The sequence below is a fragment of the Vulpes lagopus genome, chromosome 1 (genome assembly GCF_018345385.1).
Source record: "Vulpes lagopus strain Blue_001 chromosome 1, ASM1834538v1, whole genome shotgun sequence".
NCBI classification, from domain to species: Eukaryota; Metazoa; Chordata; class Mammalia; order Carnivora; family Canidae; genus Vulpes; species Vulpes lagopus.
In genome coordinates this window covers 129,740,194-129,763,911 of record NC_054824.1, presented here as the reverse complement: position 1 = coordinate 129,763,911, position 23,718 = coordinate 129,740,194, and the positions used below count along the sequence as shown (strand labels likewise).

The 23,718-nt window shown below is 33.4% G+C and overlaps 1 protein-coding gene across 1 annotated transcript in view; it reads left to right on the top strand.

The window, feature by feature from the left end:
• CCDC178 (coiled-coil domain containing 178) overlaps positions 1-23,718 on the top strand; it is a 376,460-nt gene that overhangs the window by 29,352 nt on the left and 323,390 nt on the right. The window contains exons 5-8 of the mRNA XM_041749242.1: positions 399-478; positions 3,381-3,581; positions 7,955-8,175; positions 13,519-13,661. Of these exons, the coding sequence (XP_041605176.1) occupies positions 399-478; positions 3,381-3,581; positions 7,955-8,175; positions 13,519-13,661 (645 nt within the window). The remainder of the gene's footprint in view (positions 1-398; positions 479-3,380; positions 3,582-7,954; positions 8,176-13,518; positions 13,662-23,718) is intronic.

Sequence of the window (23,718 nt, the reverse complement as noted above, 5' to 3'; positions counted from 1 at the left end):
GAATAAAGGGTAAAGGAGTGAAAATATCAGTGAGGGAGACAGAAACATGAGAGACTCCTAACTCTGGGAAATGAACAAGAGGAAGTGGAAAGGTTAGGTGGGCAGGAGGATGGGGTGACTGGCTGACAGGCACTGAGGGGGGCACCTGACGGGATGAGTGCTGGGTGTTATGCTTTATGTTGGCAAATTGAACTCCAATAAAAAAATAAATAAAAAGGCCCATTATGTATTAGAATTTTGCTCTAGTACTCTTATACGGTATCATTAGCATGTATGGTAAGTTTCACTACAAACATTTCAAGTTTAATGTTAAAGAAGCACCTAAAATTTTTTTACTAACTTTAAACTTTAAGTCCAGCAGTTTTTTCTTAATTGATTATTTCTTTCCCTTTACACAGGAGCAGAACTTCTACACAAGACCAGAAGCAAGATTGGAGTGTTGCTACACCAGTGAAAGAGGTTAAACCAGAAGAGAGAGGTAAAGTTGTTCCTTATACTTAATAAGTGAAATGATATTTTAAAGCTCATTGACTTTCATTTATATTTTTAATTTTCACAATACTCATTTTAAGAGTTTTATAATTCTTGTATCTAATAGAGGAAAGTCTTCTATATCATTTAACAACAAAATTCAGTGAATACGTATTATACCATATACTGATCTAGGTCCTGAGGATGTAGTGATCCCTGACCACCTCTCAAGAAGCTAAACGTAATTCAGTGCTATCTAGTAGAATGTACTGAAATAATCAAAATGTTCTCTATTTCCACTATCTAGTAGAGTAGCTATCAGCCACATACAGTAGCTGCTTGAAATGTAGCTAAGAGGACTTAGAATTTAATTTTTCAATTTAATTTTAACATGTTAAATGTAAATAGTCACATAAGATTCATGGCTGCCATATTGGACATTAAGGCTCTACTGTATGTATATTTATTAATATATATATTATAATATTTTTTTTAAATTTTTATTTATTTATGATAGTCACAGAGAGACAGAGAGAGAGGCAGAGACATAGGCAGAGGGAGAAGCAGGCTCCGTGCACCGGGAGCCCGACGTGGGATTCGATCCCGGGCCTCCAGGATCGCGCCTTGGGCCAAAGGCAGGCGCTAAACCGCTGCGCCACCCAGGGATCCCCTATATTATAATATTTATATGTATACGTTAAGAGTAATATCTTGTCACAATTTACAAAATGTCCAATATGTATATTGTAATAAACTTTGTATTAAAATTACTTCAACATATTTGAATGTATTTTTAATATTATATTAAACACATCTTCCTTCCCTCACTGCAAAAATTTGTTAAACATCTTCCATGAGAGATAACTAATGAATTCAGGACTATTAAAAGTACTAAAATTTTGTTTTTCAAAGCTGTATCTTACAGTGAGGCTCTGTTTTTAGTGTTTACTTTTCACTATTTGTATCTACACTGAAGAAAAATCCTCATTCATTACTTAATTTTTCACATGACAAATGCTAGGAGAAGATTAATATGTTAATGGCTACAATAACAGTTAAATTAACTACAATTATGTTTATTGTAAACTCATATATTTGGTCCCAAAGTACAAGACAGTATCCGGTTGAGGAAGATTTATTGTAATTAAGTGTTTGTCCTAAAAAAAAATGCAGGTGGTTACCTACCTACTCAGTATGAAACAGTAAGACTAATTGATATGGTATTCTAGAAAAAAATTGAGATATTAAATACAACGAACTGGAGGCATCTTAGGTCATAAACACAGCATTTATTTTAGAATGCTCTCATAGATACACTACAAAAGATAACAAAAGATAACTCATACAAACATTATAGACATTTTTGGTAAGAATTATATCACATCAGAAGTGATTTAAGTGGCATTAACTTCATTAAACATTTCAGGCTGAAATCTTTTTATAGAAACTGAATAGATGGGATCCCTGGGTGGCGCAGTGGTTTGGCGCCTGCCTTTGGCCCAGGGCGCGATCCTGGAGACCCGGGATCGAATCCCACGTCGGGCTCCTGGTGCATGGAGCCTGCTTCTCCCTCTGCCTGTGTCTCTGCTTCTCTCTCTCTCACTGTGTGCCTATCATAAATAAATAAAATTAAAAAAAAAAAAATTAAAAAAAAAAAAAAAGAAACTGAATAGATTATAAGTTGGTTGGGGAATACAGTGTTCACTGTGTATATTACTATGAAAAAAAAAACAGACAATTAAGGGTATAGAGTGTCCAGGATGTGGTAGAACATGAAAAAAGAAGACAATAAACCAAATAAATAGAGACTCAATAAAGGGCCAGTCCATAAAGAGATAGTTTTTATGCATTACAAGAAGAATTCTTGTTTCTGTTTCTGAAGAATTCTTTTCAGGCAGCATGCTGAATTTCTGTGATAGGCCTGCTAGGTTAGAAGTAGAAGCTATGTGACTGAGCTTGCACTTATAACCCATATATAATGTTATCTTCTAGCAGAAAATTATTGCTTTGTCCAAATTAAAACAAACAAAACAAAACAGAGGTCTATTAGTTGTCTTTTTTCTTGAACCAGTTTTACTGTTTTTCCCTTAGCCTTAGCTCTTTGAGGCTTTGCCTTTCTTGATACTTTGTGTTTGTTTATGCCTTCTTGTCATGTTACGTTTTGGCAAAAGTCACTGTTTACAAGTATAAATCTCACCAGAGTGGAACCCATATCCATCTTCCTTAGTGATCTATCTCTAGGGAGAGAGCATATTTCCCAGAATATAACAGACCTTCTGTGCATTTCTGGTATAAACAGATGAATGAATACCCATGTTAATCAATTCGTTAACATTAAACCATATCATTTCAGAGCTATGAACCAGGAATCACAAATATCTCTCATTACAGGAGTTAATTTGTGTTGTAACTAAATAAGTGGAATTTGGAAATGATAAATTCCTAGCAGGGCTAACTAGGGATGCTATTAACTGATAAGGAATATAAAATGTCTTGTTTTCTAGGAACCATTTAAGGATTTTCGATATTTATCTCATGTAATCATTATGATTTGCTTTTGTCATAGAATGAGAGAAAACGCAAACATAATTTACAAAAAAAGCTCTCTAATATAGTTAATGAAGAAAATATTTTTGAGATAAAATATACATGAAGATATTGCTTGAAATTTCTCTATTCTAATTATTTTACAAAATGTTGACTTAAAAATCTGTCTTCAAAGGTTATAATTAATGTTATGATTGTATTATAATAAAGCTGTCTTTGAAAGGCTGATTCATTTTTCTAAAATTCTCTCATTAAACATACAATTATTAAAAAGAATAATAATACAATTAGTACATATGTTCCCACTACCTACTTTATAGGCTGAGTCAGTAAAAAAATATGATACATATTTCTACTTTAAGATGAAAAGTGTCAAGAATTAAAGCAGGAAATGGAAACATTGCTATCAGAGGCCATTCATCTCATTAAAAGTCTAGAAACTGACCGTGCAGAAGCTGAAGAAGCTTTAAAGCAACAAAAATCAAGAAAGAAAAATATTCACATGAAAATTGATTCTTGGTCAATCTGGAGACTTGAAGAAATCCCACTAGCTGTGCAAAAAGGTAATAGTAAGATTTTTTTCATATTGCCAGTTACTTTGAGAGCAGGAATAATCAATTGAAGCTCTGAAAAAGTCAACTCTGCCCATATTGTATTGCATCCAAACGAGTGCATTTTGAAAGATGTTATTAATGCTAACACTGAATTCATATATATAGCTGGGACTGCACTTAGCAAACCTGGATCTTCTGTAGTTTGGTTTTTGTTGGTAATTCCATAGCATTCATGGTGCCCAAGGGACATTCAGACTTTTCACACATATTTCCAATGATGACTACATTATTGCAGTAGTTGAAATTTAGAAATTTAATTGATTTCTAGTTGGTATTATTGGCCATATCTTTAAATCTGGGAAAAATAAAAGGCTTAAAGTGATATTTTAGCAACATACATCTACTTTTGAGAATTCAGTAGTAGGTTTTATTAGGAACTTCTAGCAGACAATAAAATTGGAGATGTTCCCAAGAATCATGTAGGTAACAAATGTTTAAAAAGGAAACACTGTTTTTTTTTGTTTTTTTTGTTTTTTTTGTTTTTTTATTTTTTTTACCACAGAATAAGGGACCTATCGTAAAGTATTAAACAGTATAAAGGTATTGGATTTTTCATTCTCCAACCACTGCCTATTAAGCATGCCTGACTACTTGATTCACCTGAGGTTGAAACTCTTTTATAAATAAGTTTTATATCAGTTAAAAATTTTAATTTAGGATTCATATGCTTTATAAGTGGGTTATATTAAGGTGCTCAGGGATCCCTGGGTGGCGCAGAGGTTTGGCGCCTGCCTTTGGCCCAGGGCGCGATCCTGGAGACCCGGGATCGAATCCCACGTCGGGCTCCTGGTGCATGGAGCCTGCTTCTCCCTCTGCCTATGTCTCTGCCTCTCTCTCTCTCTCTCTCTCTCTCTCTCTCTGTGACTATCATAAATAAAAAAAAATTTATTAAGGTGCTCATAAACCTGTCATTTAAACTAAGACACTTTTGAGAAGAAAAAGGAGGCTATTAATTATTACTCTGAAACATTAAAGAATGTATTAAACTGAACACCTACATTTACTTTAGTTTACGTCTTCTAAAACTATAGTTTCCAAAATAAGGTGTATACATTTTAAGGAGTTGCAAGAAAAGACTAGAACTTTTATTTATATTTTAAATTTTATTCTTTTTTGTTTTCTTTCTTGATTATTTGGGTTTAATTTTGCTTTCACTGCACCTGACGAAATACAGTTATCCAGCAGTTCCTTGATTATGTTATTTTAATGCAATAAATTAAATGAATGCAATAAATTTAATGACTGTTTATTCCTTTTAAAGTAATACTGAGCTCACAGATTGAACTCACCAATTGTTCACTACCTCCTGGAGCAGAACTCAAGAAGCAGTAAATTGCCCAGAGCCTAGACTGGATGAATTTTATTCAGCCTTGTCTGTGCTCTTTTTTGCCCTTTACTTAAGAGTTAATTTTATAAATTATGCAAAAAGTGCTCAAAACTCAAGTAAGAGTAGACCTTTTTCTACCCACACAATAAAGTATGCATTTTACAAAACATTTCATGTCTATAACTATTTATTAAAATAAATAATTCAGGCTTGGAGTGAGTTTGTTTTGGTTCACAAAGTTTTTGAATAGAATTATGCTGTTTATACTGTACTAATACCATAGCATAGGTATGTAATTTATAAATTCATACTTACATACAAATTAGTGTTTTAGAGGCAGTCAGAGGTATAAAAGGATCAAGATAGGCATCCTGAGAAATTCTGGAACCCAGATTTTGAGCAGATTCATATTCACACCTACAAGATGTTATCTGCAATTTTTTAAAAAAGATTTATTTATTTAGAGAGTGAGAGCACAGAAGGGGCAGAGGCAGAGGAAAAGAGAATCTTAGGTGGACTCCTTGCTAAATGTGGAGCCCAAGGCAAAGCTTGATCTCAACAATCCTGAGACCACAATCTGAGCCAGAACCAAAAGTCAGATACTTAAGAGACTGTGCCACCCAGATGCCCCTACAATTTTAAAAAATGTTTGGGAAGCCCTTGTCAGTAGTAGTAGAAGAGTCGGTGGTAGCTGGTTTTAATTAACATATTACTGATAAATTTCTACATAATTTCATATGGCCTTTATTAGAGTAGATGCTGTTGTGGTTTATGTGAAGTTCTACTTAAGGAATTACCAAAATAAAATCAAATTGAGATACATACATACACATTCTACAAGCCTTATAAATGCATTTTCAATGATGGAATACATTCTTGCCATTGTTGATAATTTATTACTTGGCTATCTTTTACTTAAAGATCTCCTTAAAGATCTTTAAAAAACTATTGAAGATCTACTTAAAAAACTGAAATTATGTTCATCTATTTTATTTAAATAGCTAAAACATGCAATGAAATTTAAATTCATTATTTACTATATAGTTTTTAGATGCCTTCTGTTTGTAAAATATTCCTAAAAAATAATGTACTTTCAGGAATATATTGCCTTTATATTGATATATCTAAGATATAATTTCTAAATTTTATACTTTTTTTTACAGATTACAGAATTATATATTCTTATAGATTTTAGATTCTCAAAGTCTCTAGCTTTGTGACAGGAAAAACTTTCAGTTTCCTTAACCTTTTTGTTAAGTATGATGTTTATAGAATTTTTGATAATTTTTACAAAAAAAACCTTATAACTTATTAAAATATTGAGGAAATTCAATTTTGTCTATATATCTGTGGTTACTCCTCCCTATCCTTTCATCGCCCTAACCAGCCCACTAACACTTGTATCTTTTGTTTCGTGGTTCACGAAGCTTATTCATAATGCTTATTCATAATGCATAATTATTCATAAATTAACATCAAAGATATATTTTGTACTTTTCTTCCTACTGGTTCAACCAATGGGCAAGAGACCATGGGAGATAATAGAGAAGGGAGAGGATGGGGTTTTATACATCTGACTACCTTCCTTTCTGCTTGGTCACATCCTCCTCCTCCACAGAATGATAGGCACTGGTACCCAATATGCAGCCAATAATCTAGCAAATGTCTTTGTATTTTCCTATCCAAAAAGATCATCAGAAATAAGTTTTTCATCAGAAATTGGGTGTTGTGTGAACTTACAAATTTAAAATTCAATATGCAAAGCTGTGTTTCCTTACAAAATAAAAAAGTATGTATATTTATCATACTCAAGCAGTGTCTGAAGGCACAAAGAAACTAACGACTCAGATTTCCCTGGTACTCTCATTGTACCTGCTTTAATTTAATTTAATTTAATTTAATTTATTTCATTTCATTTCATTTCATTTCATTTTATTTTATTTTATTTTATTTTATTTTATTTTATTTTATTTTATTTTTTTTACCCGCTTCTTTAGATTCTCTGTCTTTCCCTTAACCCACATTTAAAGCTCTATGGGTACTTCCCTATGACTGATTACCTAAGGAAAGAAAAAAAATATCACAGACCAGTTTATGTATGGATTGAATGGCATGTTGACATAATTTGGGCAGCTGTTTATTACAATCTCAATTTGCAAAGGGTAAATACAGATTACCTTGTAGGAGAAATGTCCTGTGATACAAAGGGGAAGTAGCAAAAAAATGGCATAATGGGAGTTGGAAAGAACATCAATGTGAGGACTGGTGAAAGGAGGTCTGGTAGAGTATTCTGGGAATAGACCATTCAGAAAGAATGGAGTATGAAGATAACTGTGTCCCATAGAGAGGCTCACAAGAGCGTTTCTACTTTGGAAGAAGATCTCAGTAATAGCATAATGTTAAATATCCTAATTTTGTTCTGCATTGTTTAGTCATATGAATTAATGTTATTACTACAATAATGCTTCATAACAAATCACCTTGGAACTCAGTGGCTTACAACAATAAGCATTTTTAAATATAAGCTACCCTATTTGTAATGATTTTCAGTTGATATTTTTGTGTTTTGATACATAATTTTATCAACAGAGAATAGTACTTATTTTTTCCATTTCCTTTCTGACATTTATAATTCCTACCGCATCATTTTACTTCTAGATGATTTTAGAAGGCCTCTACTCTTGCAGTTTTTCCTCATTTTGTAATTTATAGAGTGGTTATACATAACCCAGTATATACATGGGCTGTAATGAGCAGGGTTTGTACTAAAACAATTATTAGTTTATAGAATGTATATTTTAATCCCTTTGCTAATAAATGAAGAAAGCAATATATTTTATAATGCAATATTAAAATAACATTAAATTTAGTAAGCTTCACAGATAAGTAATTTCTGAATCTAAAGTATTTCATATATTTCTATTATCAAATAAAGATTTATTTCTGGAGCTTTTGTTTTAAAATCAGATTTTTTTTCTTATTATTGTATGTCTAGAACACGAGGCTTATTTGAGAGATATTATAGAATTACGATGGCATCTTGAAGATAAAGCTTATCAACTAAAACATTTTGAGGAACAAAAGACAAAATTAGAAGAAGCTAATGCAAAACTTCAAGCAGACATAGACTACATGAATAAACATGGTCCTCTAATTAACTCCAAGCACAACAAAGAACTTGAAACTCTCAAAGAATTTTATACAAAAAAATTTGAGGTAAATGGATAAATGAATGGATATGCATTTTATAGATTGTTATCTAGTTTAAAAAATAATACAGCTATGAGAAATTAACATCTTTAAATGTTTCATTTTCATTGAAAATGGACCTTCTATTTATTTCCTAAAGGAACTATTAAACTACACATAATACAGTCAATTGATAATCATTTAAATTTTGTCATCATCCCTTTTATACTTAGGAGTATTAGTAATATTTAGTCAACGTTTTAGAGATTTAAAACAACATGGTAATTTTTGAAGTTGTAAATCGAACTGGGGAGAGTGCAAGTAGAATATATTAGTCACTTTCATGATAATAAAGTGTAAAATCTTTTTTAATGGTTAATTAACATTAACTCTCCTATTGTGGGATTGTACTATGGAAAATTTATTTATGCCTGCCACTAAATGAGCAAATTATTTCATATTCTTTTTTTTATTATTTTAAAGTAAATAGACTTGTTAAATGTGTCCTGTATTTTCATCTGTTCCATTTTCCTCCCTCACTCTCCAAACACAACCTTATCATAAAAATCTGTTTGTGCATTTTGTATATTTTAATACATATATATGTGTGTATATATATTTAAGCACATGCATAATTTATTTTTTATTCTTCAGATAGTATCAAACATTGTATAAGTTTCTGCTAGTTGTTTTTTAATCTGACATTGTTTTAGAGGTCAAGCTACTACTGTTCCTTTTATTCACTATTTTGGATTTGACACCAAAAGCAAAGATAACGAAAGCAAAAATAAATCAGTGTGGATACATCAACCTAAAAAGCTTCTGCATGACAAGAGGCACCGTTAACAAAATGCAAAGACAAAATACTGAATGGAAGAAAATTTGCAAATCATGTATCTGGTACGGGGTTATATCTGAAATCAAGAACTTCATATAACTCAACACCAAATAAGATAATATGATATAAAAAAAGGCAGAAAATCTGAATAGATATTTTTTCAAAGAAAACATACAGATAACCAGCAAGTACATGAGAAGATTCTCACCATCACTAATCATCAGGAAAATATAAATCAAAACCACAGTAAGAGATCATCTAATACTTGTCAGAATGGCTAATAAATAAAACAAAAGCTAAAAGTAGCTAAAATCAAAAAGACAAGAAATAACAAGTGTTGGCAAACCTGTGGAGAAAAAGGAACCCTTCTATACTGTTGCTGGGAATGTAAATTGGTGCAACCACTGTGGAATATAGTATGGAAGTTTCTCAGAAAATTAAAAATGGAACTGTTCTATGACTCAGCAATTCCATTTCTGGGTATTTATTACAAGAAAAAACACAAACTTGAAAAGATGTGTGTATCCCCATGCTCACTGCTGCATTAGTCAACAGTACCCATTATTATATACGCTATTATATGCCCATTATTATATTATATACCCATTATTATTATAGTAGCCATTATTGGCTGCATATTGGGTACCAGTGCTAGTACCATAGCCAAGATACTGAAACAACCTAAGTGTCCATCAATGGATGAATGGATAAAGCTATGGTATACACACACACACACACACACACACACACACACACACAATGGTATATTACTCAGCCAGAAAGATGAAATCTTGCCATTTGCAACAACAGGGATGGACCTTGAGGGGATCATGTTAAGTGAAATAAGTCAGGCAGAGAAAGACACATACATGATCTCACTTATATGTGGAATCAAAAGAAAAACAAAGCAAAAAACAATTTCAGGGATACAGAGAACAGATTGGTGGTTGCCAGATGCAAGAGTTAGAGGATGAATGAAAAGGGAGTCAAAAGATACAGATTTCTGGTTATAAAATGCATAAGTCATGGGGATTTAAAGTACAGCATGGTGACTATAGTTAATGTTGTATTACATACTTGAAAGTTGCTAAGGAAATACATCTTCAAGATTCACATCACAAGAAAATAATTCTAGCTATGAGTGGCAATGTATGTTAACTAGACTTATTTTGGTGATCATTTCACAATGTATAGAAATATTGAATCATTATGTTTTATAATTGAAACTGTTATATATTGTACTTCAATAAAAATTAAAAACTTTTATGCATCAAAGGACACTATCAATATCTGATAAAGGTTAATATCCAAAATATCTAAAGAAGTTACATAACCCCAAACAAACAACCCCCCCCAAAACCCCCCAAATAATATAAGATGGGCAGGGGATCTGAAAAGACATTTTTCCAAAGAAAACATACAGATGGCCAACATATACATGAAAAGATGTTTAACATCTCTAATCAGGGAAGTATAAATCAAAACCACAATGAGATATCACCTGACACCTGTCAGAATAGCTAGAATCAAAAAGACTAAAAGTAGCAAGTTTTGGCAAAGACATGGAGAGAAAGGAACCTTTATGCACTGCTGTGGGAATGTAAGTTGGTGCAGCCACTATGGAAAACAGTATGGAGGTTCCTTAAAAAATTAAAAATAGAAATGCCATGTGATCCAGTAATTTTACTACTGGGGATTTACCCAAATAAAACAAAAACACTAATTAGAAAAGATAAATGTACTCCAGTCTTATTGTAGCATTATTTACAACAGCCAAGTTATGGAAACAACCTCAATGTCCATCAATAGGTGAATGGATGAAGATGTGGTATACATATATACAGTAGAATATTAACCATAAAATTGAGATCTTGCCATTTGTGCCAACACGGATGGATCTCTAGAGGATATGCTAAGTTAAATAAATCAGAGAAAGACAAATACTGTATGATTTAACTTATATGTGGAATCTGAAAAACAAAACAAAACAAAAAGCCAGGAATAGACTGTAAATACAGAAAACAAACTGTAGTTGCCAGAAGGGAGGGAGTGGAGGTATAGGCAAACGAATGGAGAGGAATGGGAGGTACAGGCTTCTAGTTATGGAATAAATAAGTCACTGGGAAAAAAGATACAGCATAGTAGGGGCTCCTGGGTGGCACAGTCAGTTAAGTGTCTGACTCTTGGTTTTGGCTCAGGTGATTATCTAAGGGTCATGAGATTGAGCCCCGTGTCAGGCTCCATGTTCAGTTCAGTCTGCTTGCTTCCTTTCCCTCTGTCCCTCCTCCGCCTCTCTCTCTCATAAATAAATACACCCCCCCATTTTTTTTAAAGTACAACATAGGGAACATAGTCAATGAGATTGTAATAGCATTTTATGGTTACAGATGGTAGCCACACTTGTGGTGAGCACAGCATAATGTATAGATTTGTTAATACACTATGTTGTACCCTTGAAATTAACATTTGTGTGTCAACTGTATATCAGTGAAAATAAGAGAGAAGAAGGATACTATCAGAAAAGTTAAAAAAAAAACCCTATAGAATGAGAGAAAATATTCCAGGTTATACATTTCAGAACAGTGTAGTACCTAGAATATATAAAGAATTTTTTAAATTCAGCAATAACCTGATTAAAAATGGGCAAAAGACTTGAGTAGATATATCTCCAAAAGATGTACAAATGGGCAGGAAACATTTGAAAAGATAGATATTTAACATCATTAGTCATTGGGGAAATGCAAGCCAAAATCACAATGAGATACCCCTCACACCCATTAGGGTGGGATTAAAAATAAAACAAAATAACAAGTTTTGATGTCTATGTGGAGAAATTGGAACTGTGGTACTTTGCTGATGGGAATGTAAAATGGTTGCAGATGCTGTAGAAAAGACTGGCATTTCCTCAGAGTTTAACACAGAATACCATATGCTCTAGCATTTATATACTCTGAGGAATTGGATACTGATATTCAAAAAACAAAAATTGTGCATAAATGTTCATAGCATTTAGCAGTGTTTATATTAGCTCAAGGTGGAAACAACCCATTGTCCGTCACCTGATTAATGACTAAACAAAATGTGATATATCTTACACCATAGAAAGAAATTTTTTAAAATGAAATACTGTTATGTGTCACAACATAAATAAACTTTGAGGGGTTTTGCTAAATAAAGAAGCCAAATACAAAAGATCACATCCTGAAGAAAAAAAAAAGATCACTGTATGAAATATCCAGAATGGATAAATCCATAAAACAAAGCAGATTGATTGCTAGTGGCTGGGGGAAGTGTAATGTAGTATTTTGTTTATAGTACTTCATCATATAACTTTATTTTATTTTGCTGTCTTGACTCAGTTTTGAGATCCTGGCTAGAGACCTGCTGAATTAACCAATTGTTTAATGGACACAAGGCCTCTAGCCAGTGTGCTTGAGTGCACAGCTATTTGTAAATCAAGCTCCAACGCTCTATGTTGCCTCCAAATTCTGCAAGTAGCTCAGCCTCATAATACATAGAAACGCAAGAGTATTATCCACATCAATTGGAGTATCAGTGAGGGATATATATACCAGTGCCACACAGACCCAACCCAAGAGGTTGCCTTAGAGATGAATTTGTCTCATGTTATGTAGCCTAGTTCCCAACATGGAGACCACCACCCCAGCAATGCCTACAGGTTACTTGTAAAGGTGCTGACAAATTGGACATGAGATATTTGATATTAGGAATTCTGTTATGTTTCCTGACCTCTTGTTTGCTTTGTTCATCATCCTGGTATACTCCTTGCTCTCTACTAAAATGTATACCCCTACATTGCTGTGCCTGAAGAATAATCTTGTAGAGGTTATTACTTCTGTGCTATTCTAAAAGTTAATGAACATTATTGCTCTTCCTGAAGGCAGTTGCTTTATTTCAGTTCACCAACTGGCCTTGGGGGAGAAGACTATTTGTTCCCTAGTGCCTTATATTCTCCTCCCTCCAACTTTCCAGCAGGACATCCAGACTATAACCACCCCATCTCCATAGGTTGACAGAAAATAGAGAAATGAAGAGGGAAGGATAATGTATATGATATTTGATAATAAAACAATAAAAATGTAATATTTTGGACCCATTCATTAAGATAATAATGATTATCCCGAGAGGATTGCAGTTGATTTCATTTATTTTTTTTTCATCTGTGTTTTCTGCTTTTTCTATAATAAAGTATTATTTCAACAATAAAAAGTAGCAATTCTTCTGTAGTTGAAAAGATAATTATTTTATTTTGCTCATATTACCTGGGATATTGAACTTATTTTCTTCAATAACATTTATACATCCCTAGTATTGCTGATTTTTAGGCTAATGGGAAACTGAAACTTTACTGTGCTAAACAGACTAATATGGGAAGAAAATCAATGTAAAGAACTTTTTCTTTAAATCCAAAACTACTCTAAATTTAAGTTCTTTCTCTGATCTTTCTGTTGCCTGATTCTTTTAGTTACCCATTAAGTGCATGTATTAACAAAAATATTTTTCATTGCTAGGTAATGGAACTATACAAACAAGTTCATGGAGAACTTGAAGAAGCTTTAGGAAATGTTGAAAATGCCAAACTGAGTGCTGAAAAAATTAGACATGACATGGAAGAAGACATTCGTGGTCATGAAACAAGCATAGAAGCCTACAAGTAAGAATTTTTCACTAATGCTGCTTATAGCCTTTTGAAGAAAAATATTGATTAAAATGTAATTTATATTCTTATGTAAAATTTCAGATAAAGAGAAAGAACCAACCTAAATCACCCATATTTATATAATATACATTTGTATATAATATACATATGTAACATACATATGTATAGATTCCTAAAATACTATTTTTCTGACATTTTATTTATTGATTTTTAATTTTAATTTTAAATTAAATAATTTTTGTGTTGTTAACATACAGTGTTATACAGGTGTACAGTATAGTGATATAACAATTCTGTACGTTACTTTGTGCTCATCATGATAAATGTACTCTTTAATCTCCATCACCTATTTCACCCATTTCCTTTCCCATATCCCCTCTGGTAGCCATTAGTTTGTTCTCTGTAGGTAAGAGTCTGTTTCTTGATTTGTTCCTGTCTGTTTTTTTTCCCCTTCACTCACTTGTTTTGTTTCTTAAATACCACATAGGAGTGAAATCATATCGTATTTATCTTTCTCTAAGTGACTTATTTTGCTTAGCATGATACTCTTTAGCTCCAGCCATGTTGTTGCAAATGGCAAGATTTCATTCTCTTTCATGGCTGAATAATATTCCATTGTGTATATATACCACATCTTCTTTATCCATTCATCTATCAATGGGCTGCTTCCATAATTTGGCTATTGTGCATAATATTGTAATAAACATAGGGGTGCATGTATCTCTTTCAATTAGTGTTTTGTATTTTGGGTGTATCTAACCCAGTAGTACAATTACTGGATCATAGGATAGTTCAATTTTTAACTTTTTGAGGAACCTCCATACTATTTTTCACAGTGGCTGCACCAGTCTGCATTCCCACCAAGAGTATACAAGGGTTTCTTTTTCTCCATTTCCTCACCAACACTTGTTGTTTCTTGTATTTTTTATTTTAGCCATTCTGACAGGTGTTAGGTAATACCACATTGTAGTTTTGATTTTCATTTCCCTGATGATGAGTGATGTTGAACATCTTTTCATGTGTCTGTTGGCCATCTGTAGGTCTTCTTTGGAGAAATGTGTTTTTGTGTCTTCTGCCCATTTTTTTAATTGGATTATTTGTTTTCTGGGTGTTGAGTTCTTCATATATTTTGCATACTAACCCTTTAGCAGATATGTCATTTGCAAACATCTTCTCCCTATAATGTTTTTATTGCTTCTTTCACCGTCCTTCACAGAGAAATTATTGCCTGCTTTTATGGAATCTTATGGTTTTAGGACTCACAAATGTGAGGTCTTTAACCCCTGTTGAGTTTATTATTGTATATGGTATAAGAAAGTGGTCCAGTTTCATTGTTTAACATATAGCTATCCAGTTTTCCTACCACCATTTGTTGAAGAGACTTTTTTCTTTACTATTGTATATGCATTCCTCCTTTGTTGAACAGTAATTGACCATATAATTGCAGGTTTGTTTCTGGATTTTCTACTCCGTTTCATTGACGTATATGTGTCTATTTTTGTGCCAGTACCATATACTGTTTTAATTGCTACAGCTTTGTCGTATAACTTAAAATGGAATTGTGATGTCTCCAGCTATGCTTTTCCTTTTCAAGACTGCTTTGGGTTTTTGGAGACATGTTTTTTACAATGTTTAGAATTGCTTGTTCTAGTTCTGTGAGAAATGCTGTTTGTATTTTGATACGGATTGCATTTAATGTGTAGATTGCTTTGGGTAGTACACACATTTAACAATACTTGTTTCCATTCCATGAGGATGGAATGACCGTCCATTTCTTTGTGTCATCTTCAGTTTCTTTCATCAGCTTCTTACAGTTTTCAGAGTACAGGTCTTTCACTTCTTTGGTTAAGTTTATTCTTATATTATTTTTGGTGCAGTTATCAATGGGATCATTTTAATTTCTCTTTTTTTCTGCTTTATTGTTACTGTGTGGAAATGTCTGTTAACTAACTAGAGTTTAAATAAAAACTTGAAACAAGAAAAAAATAAATACAGAAGATTTCTGCATGTTGGTTTTGTATCCTATGACTTTACTGAATTCATTTATCAAAACTAGCAATTTTTTGGTGGAGTCTTCAGGGTTTTCTATATATTGTATCATGTTATCTGCAATATTGAAAGTGTTACTTCTTTTTTAAAAATTTAGATAACTTTTATTTCTTTTTGTTGTCTGTTTGCTGTGGCTTGGACTATAGTACTGTATTGAATTAAAGTGATGAGAGTGGACATCTTTGTCTTGTTTCTGATGGTATGTGAAAAGCTCTGTTTTTCCCCAATGAGTGTGATGTTCTCTGTGGGTTTTCACATAAAGACTTTATTACGTTAAGGTATGTTCCCTCTAAACCTGATTTGTTGAGGGTTTTTATCATGAATGAGTGTAGTGCTTTGTCAAATGCTTTTTTTTTTTTTTTGCTTTTATTGAAATGGTTTTTAACCTTTCTTTTATTGATGTGATATATCATGTTGATTAACTTTTGAATATTGGACCACCTTTGCTTCCTGAGAATATATCCCACATCCCACTTGATTGTGGTGAATGGTTTGATTTTTTTTTTTTTTTACTGTATTGTTGGAATTAGTTTGCTAGTATTTTGTTGAGAATTTTTGCACCTACATTTATGAACGATATTGGCCTATAATTCTGTTGTTTTTCCCCCGTGGGTTTGTGTGTGTGTGTGTGTGTCTTTATTTCATATTGGTATTAGGATAATGCTGGCCTCATAGAATGAATTTGGAAGTTTTCATTCCATTTCTATTTTTTGTAATAGTTTGAGAAGATTAGGTGTAACTCTTCTTTAAATGTTTGGTAGAATTTACTTCTGAAGCTGCCTGGTTCTGGACTTTTGTTTGTTAGGAGTTTTTTGATTACTGATCCAATTTTATTGCTGGTAGTCAGTCTGTTTTTTTTTTTTTCTTCCTGATTCAGTTTTGGTAGTTTATATGTTTCTAGGAATGTGTCCATGTCTTCCAGATTGTCCAATTTGTTAGCATATAGTTTTTCATAATATTCTCTTACAGCTGTTTGTATTTCTGTGGTGTTGGTTGTTATTTCACCTCTTTAATTTTTGTTTTGTTTATTTGAGTCCTCTTTTTTTCTTTTTTTGATGAGTCTGCCTGGAGGCTTATCAATTTTGTTGATCTTTTCAAAAACCACTTTCTGGTTTCATTGATTTTGTTCCATTTCATTAGTTTCTGTATTATTTATTTCTGTTCTAATCTTTCTTCTTTCCTTCCTTCTCCTGGTTTTAAGTTTTGTTTGTTGTTCTTTTTCTAGCTCCTTTAGGTGTAAAGTTGGGTTGTTTATTTGATTTTTTTTTCTTCTTGAGGTAGACCTGTCTTGTTATAAACTTCCCTCTTCAAATCATTTTTGCTGTGTCTCAAGGCTTAGACCCTTTGCTTTTATTTTTCATTTGTTTCCATGTAATTATTTATTTCTTTTTAAATTTCTGACTGACCCATTCATGGTTTAGTAGCATATTATTTGACCTCTGTGTATTTGTGGTCTTCGCAGATTTTTTTCTTGTGGTTGATTTCTATTTTCATAGCATTGTGATCAGAAAACATGTATAGTATCATTTAGGTGTTTTTTTTTTTTTTATTTGTTGAAGCTTTTTTTGTAGCCTAATATGTGATCTGTTTTTGGAGAATATTTCTGTGCACCTGAAAAAAATTTGTATTCTGCTGTTTTAGGATGGAATGTTAAGGCCATCTGGTGCAGTATGTCAGTCAAAGCCACTGTTTCCTTGTTGATTTTCTATGTAGATGATTTATCCACTGGTGTAAGTGGTGTATTAAAATCCCCTACTGGGATCCCTGGGTGGTGCAGCGGTTTGGCGCCTGCCTTTGGCCCAGGGCGTGATCCTGGAGACTCAGGATCGAATCCCACGTTGGGCTCCTGGTGCATGGAGCCTGCTTCTCTCTCTGCCTGTGTCTCTGCCTCTCTCTTTCTCTCTCTCTCTCTCTCTCTGTGTGACTATCATAGATAAATAAAAATTTAAAAAAATTTTAAAAAATCCCCTACTATTATTGTATTACTATTGATTAATTCCTTTAAGTTTTTTATTAACTGCTTTGTGTATTTGGGTGCTCCCATATTGAGTGCATAAATATTTGCAATTGCATATCTTCTTGGATTGTCCCCTTTATCATTATATAGTGCCCTTCTTTGTCTCTTAGTTTTTGTTTAAAAATATATTTTGTCTGTTACAAGTATTGCTATCCCAGCTTTCTTTTGACATCCATTTGCATGATAAATGTTTCTCCATCTCCTCACTTTTAGTTTGCATGTATCTTTAGCTCCAAAATGAGTCTCTTATAGACAGCATGTAGAATGGAACTTATTTTTTTATCCACTTTGTCATCTTTTTTTTTTGAGTAGTCCATTTATATTCAAAGTAATTATTGATAGATATATATATCTATTTTTTGTTTGTTTTATTTTTTGTTTGTTTGTTTGTTTTGTGGTTGTTTTTGTAGTTTTTCCCTGATCCTTTCTTCTCTTGCTCTCTTTCATGGTTTGTTGGCTTTCTTTAATGATATACTTGGATTTGTTTCTCCTTATTCTTTGCATATCTTTTACTGGTTTTTGATTTTTTTGGTTACCATTAGGTTTGTATAAACACCTTCTCCATATAGCAGCATATATTAAGTTGATGGTTGCTTAAGTTTGAACCCATTCTTTACTCCTCTCACCCGTGTTTTAGGTATATGGTGTTATATTTTATGTCTTTTTATTTTGTGAAACCCTTGACCCATTTTTATGGATACACTTATTTTTACTGCTTCTGTGTTTTCTATTTTTTTGGACTCTCATTTATGATCTTTCCTTTTCATTCAGAGAGTCTTCCTTAATGTTTCTTGTAGAGCTGGTTTAGTGATCATGACTCCTTTAGTTTTCGTTTGTCTGAAAAACTCTGTCTCTCCTACTATTCTGAATGATAGCCTTCTTGGATATATTCTTGGTTGCAGATTTTTCCCTCTTAGTGCTTTGAATATATCATGCTACTCTCTTCTGGCCTGCAAAGCTTGTTGCTGAAACATTTGCTGATAGCCTTATAGAGTTTCCCTTGTGTATAACTGTCTTCTCTTGTTGCTTTTAAAATTCTTTCTTTATACTACTTTTTGCTTTTTTAATTATGATGTGTCTTGGTGTGGACCTCCTTGGATTGATTTTTTGGGGAGATTTTTGTGCCTTCTGGATCTGGATATTTGTTTCCTTCTGCAGAGTAGGGAAATTTTCTGTTATTCTTTCTTCACATAAGTTTTCTGCCCCCTTTTCACTTTTTTCTGTGATCTCTATAATGCAAATGTTAATATGTTTGATGGAGTCTCTGAGTTTCCTAAGTCTGTGCTTAATTTGTATAATTCTTTTTTCTATTACTTGCTCAGTTTGATTGTTTTCTGTTACTCTGTCTTCTAGATCATTAATTTGTTCCTCTACTTCCTCTAGCCTACTATTTATTCTATCAAGTGTATTTTAATTTCAGTTATTGTGTTCTTCATCTTTGATTGGTTCTTTTTTGTCTTTTTGTTAAGTGCCTCACTGATGTTCTTCATTCTTTTCTCAAGTCCATTGGTTATCTTTATAAACATCACTTTAAGTTTTCTACTGGCCATATTACTTAATGGTTTTGTTTAGGTCTCTTGCTGTCATTTTGTCTTGTTCTTTCATTTGGGACCATATTCCTCGGTTTCCTCATTTTGTCTAGCTCTCTCTGTCAGTTTCTATATTAGGAAAGTAAGCTGTCTCCTGCTCCTGATGGTAATGGCCTTATGAAGAAGAAGTCCTACAGTTCCTTGCAAGGCAGTGTTCCCCAGGACCTGGCACTTTAGGGAGTGTCTCCTATGTGTGTTGCCTATGCCCTGCTGTTGTGTTCTGGCTACTCTTTCCTTCAGTGGAGTCATTTGCAGAAGTTCTCTTTGCTTGTTGTGGGTGGTGTTTGGTCCCAACTAGATGGGGCACATTTTAACAAGGGGCATGCTGGTCTGCTTGCAAAATGAGACCTGCCAACCCTGCTGTCAGAACTTAGGCCCCACATAGGGCATGAATAAGTGACATGGTTTTGGCAGGGTTTGCACCAGTGTTCTGGGCAGGGGCCTCACAGTGCAGGAACATGGCAAGCATGATTGGAAGGGACAGATCTGCTGTAGTTAGAGGGGCCAGGGCTTGGTATAGACAAATTAGGTAGAGAGCATTGTTGCTGTGCTGATTCCTATAGGTGGCTGCATGTTTATGTTGGGGGGCCAGGAAGGGAAAAGGCACCTGCCAGCTCCTTTGTTCCTGGAGAGGTTTCCCTGCTATCCCTGCTTCGATGATATGTACTGTAAGATGAGTAAATAACCCTCCTTTCTGTATGTCCTAGACATTTTTCAAACTGCTGCTTCCATCTTGTATCCCTGGTGGCTGTTTATCCTGCTGTCTCTTTAAGGGTAGAGACTCAACTTCCTATTGCCCTCCAGGTTCTCCCATAGCAGAGCCAGCTGAGTTTTAGAATTCCAGGCTTTAAGTCCCACTGGCTCTAAGTACTCACATGATTAGGCCCCTCTTAGTTTCAAAGCCAAATGTTATGGGGATTCCCATAACATTCCCCTTTGGCTCCCCAGTGTGATAGTCTGTTTCTTGCCCTTCTCTAAGCAACTGGCTCCCTTCCTGCTGCCAATGGCCATGGTCTGTTTTGCTTCAAATCCAAATACATTTCTCTGCCTGTTCTACCTTCTTGGTTGTGGCTTTTTCTCTACCTTTAGTTATGGAGTTTGTTCTGCCAGTGTTCAGGTCATTTTCTGGGTTATTTACACTGATGTGAGAGTTATCTAGTTGTATCCATGGGAGGAAGCAAGCTTAACATCCTCCTACCCCACCATCTTCCCAGCCTCCCTGTGTCATTTTAAAACTCTTCATACATATTGTCAAATTGCCTATAGTTGTGTATAACAAATATGCATCACTCCTATGTATGTGCAAAGTGGCTATTTAAAAAAAATCTCCAGCATGAGATATTATTAAGAACAAATTATGTAGCTGTATGTTAATGATAAATAGCATCCAAGTATTTCAATTTGCATTTGTTTGATTTCTAATGAAATGAAGTATGTTAAAATATATATAGATATTATTTTGCATTTTAGTAATCGGTGGTGTTTTTTACTGCATTTTTGATGTATTTGTGTTTTATGATATTCTTTTTTGTGTGTGTGTTTTATGATATTGTAATTTCTTTTGTGCACTGTAAATTATGATCTAGTGTGTCATAATAAAATCTTTATTTATTCAAATTGATTAATGATTTAGAAAAAGTCATATTCACGTGGAGCTAGAATCAAGTAAACACAAACAAGACGAAGAATATAAAGTTTATACATAGTTCTGTGATCTAGATAGCATCCATTTATTAAGATATTTATATTTCCTCACATACGTCTGTTTTAAATATTGTCTAATATTTAATTAATCACTTTTGTAGCTCCCCTGATTTGTTATATTTCATTTTCATTCAGTCACATGTATTTTTAATTTTCATTTTGATATCTTCTTTGATCCATAGGTTATTAAAATATACATTTAAAAATTTTTTGTGATGGATTTCTAATTTTATAATTATCTTTTTATTATTGCTTTCCCAGCTGAATTTGTATTTTGGTCAGGAAACATAGTTTCAACCCACTGAAAATCACTGAGTCTTCATTTTTGGCTCAATGACTTGGGTTGTTTTTTAATTTTGGTTTTTTTTTTTGGTAAATATTCCTTATATACTTATTGAATGTAATAATGGTTACTGTTTAGTTAGGTCAAATTTACTAATCATAGAGGCTAATCTTATACAAATAGCTATCCTTGCTATTTTAGGTGTGATCTATGGACCAACAGCATCACCTTTACCTGGGTGCTTCTTCAAAATGCAGAATCTCAGGCACAATTCAGACCTATTGAATGAGAATTTGCATTTTAAAAAAATCCCAAGGTAATGTTTGAGAAACACTGTTCCATATCATTACTGATTTTTACTACTTTTTCTATTATTAAGAAAAGTGTGGTAAAATCACCTACTGTGATGGATGTGTCTCTCTACATCTTTTTTTTTTTTAATTTTTTTTTAATGCCATCAGTTTTTGCTTTACATTTTGAAGCTCTCTCAGGTTCATACAAGTTTAAAGTTGTTATATCTTTATGGGAGATGATTAGCCTTATTCATCATTGTGAATTGATTCTTGGAATACTTTTTGCCTTAAACTCAATTAAGATAGTAATATAGTTTCATTATCTTTGTCTCTTGATGCTTATCTGGGAGATATTTTCTGTTTTTAAATTTGAATATTTTTGAGCTCCTATGATTTATACATATCTCTTGTCATTATGTAGATAGTCTTTTTTATCAGTTGCCAACATTTTTAAAGGTGGGCCATTAAATGTATTCACAAATCACTAATACATTTGGATTTAAACAACCATGTATTTTCCCCCATGTGTTTTATTTCTTATTCTTTTTTTGTCTTTCACATTAGTTTTTGTTATTTTTTCCTTTTCCAGTTTGGCAGTTACAGTTTTGTTCCTATTCTTCTTGTAGGAAACCCTATTCATTATCACATGTAAACTTAGATATCAAACTCCAAAGACACTGTTAACATGCTAGACAAGAAAAGGACTTAGGAAAATTTTTACTGTAGTTATCACATTACCACTGAATAGGTATTTATTGTTGTTCTGGACTGTTTCATTTTTATAACCCATGAGAACATTGTTTTTACTGTTTTATTTATTTATTTTTAAAGATTTTATTTATTTATTTGAGAGAGAGTGAGAACATTAGTTTGGTGGGGTTGGGGAGATGCAGAGGGTGAGGGAGAAGCAGACTCCCCACTGAGCAGTGAGCCAGATGGAAGATGGGGGTTTGTGGTGCTCAATCTCAGGGCCCTGGAATCATGACCTGAGCTGAAAGCAGACACTTAACTAACTGAGGCACTCAGACATGCTTGTTGTTATTGTTTTAAACAGTCAAGGTTGTTTTTCAGATATACCCTCAAAATAAAACTCTTCTTTGTTCCTTTTTCCTTCATAGACTTTTTCATCATAGACTGTATCTGGCAGTGCTTTATAGTTGGAGTAGTTCCTTAATTATACTCTTTAGTCAGGTTCTGCTCATACCAAATTTTGAGTTTTTATTTGAAGAATAATTTCTATTTTCATAGATTTCTTGATTCTTTTTTAAAAATACTTTATTTATTTATTCATGAGAGACAGAGAGAGAGAGGGGCAGAGACATAGGCAGAGGGAGAAGCAGGCTCCATGCAGGGAGCGTGATGTGGGACTCGATCTGGGAACCCCCGGGATCACGCTCTGAGCCAAAGGCAGACACTCTACTGCTGAGCCACCCAGGTGTCCCTGATTTCTTGATTCTTAATTGACCTTTAATATATTAATAAATACATCACTCTGTAACATAATTTTCATTTTTACTGTTAAGAAGCATATTGACCTTTTAACTGATTGCTATGCAACTACTCTATACTTTGCTTTAAAAAAAAAAAGATTTATTTATTCATGAGAGACACACAGAGGGAGAGAGAGAGGCAGAGACACAGGCAGACAGTGAAGCAGGATCCATGCAGGGAGCCTGATGTGGGGCTTGATCATGGGACTCCAGGATCATGCCCTGGGCCAAAGGCAGGCGCTCAACCGCTGAGCCAGGTGTGCCTATACTTTACTTAAAAGATCATCCCTTGATTTTGAAAATTTGTTAACTTTACTTTGTTAAGGCACTTTAGGTGTGGAATGATTTTCCTTTGTTGGGATTTGTTAGTCTTCCAATATTATTGAACCTATGTATTATAATTATTATCCCTGGGCATTTTCAGTCATTATCTTTTCAAATAATGCCTTGGTCCCATTTTCTATTTCTTTCAGGACTCAAACACATACTAGTTTTTCTTATAGTATCTTCCATGGTTCTTGATCATTTTCTCGTATTTTTATATTTTCAAACCTTCTGAAGACTTTTTTCTAGTATATTACCTGTATAATTCTGTGTATTCTGGGTCTGATGCGAAAGCCATAGGT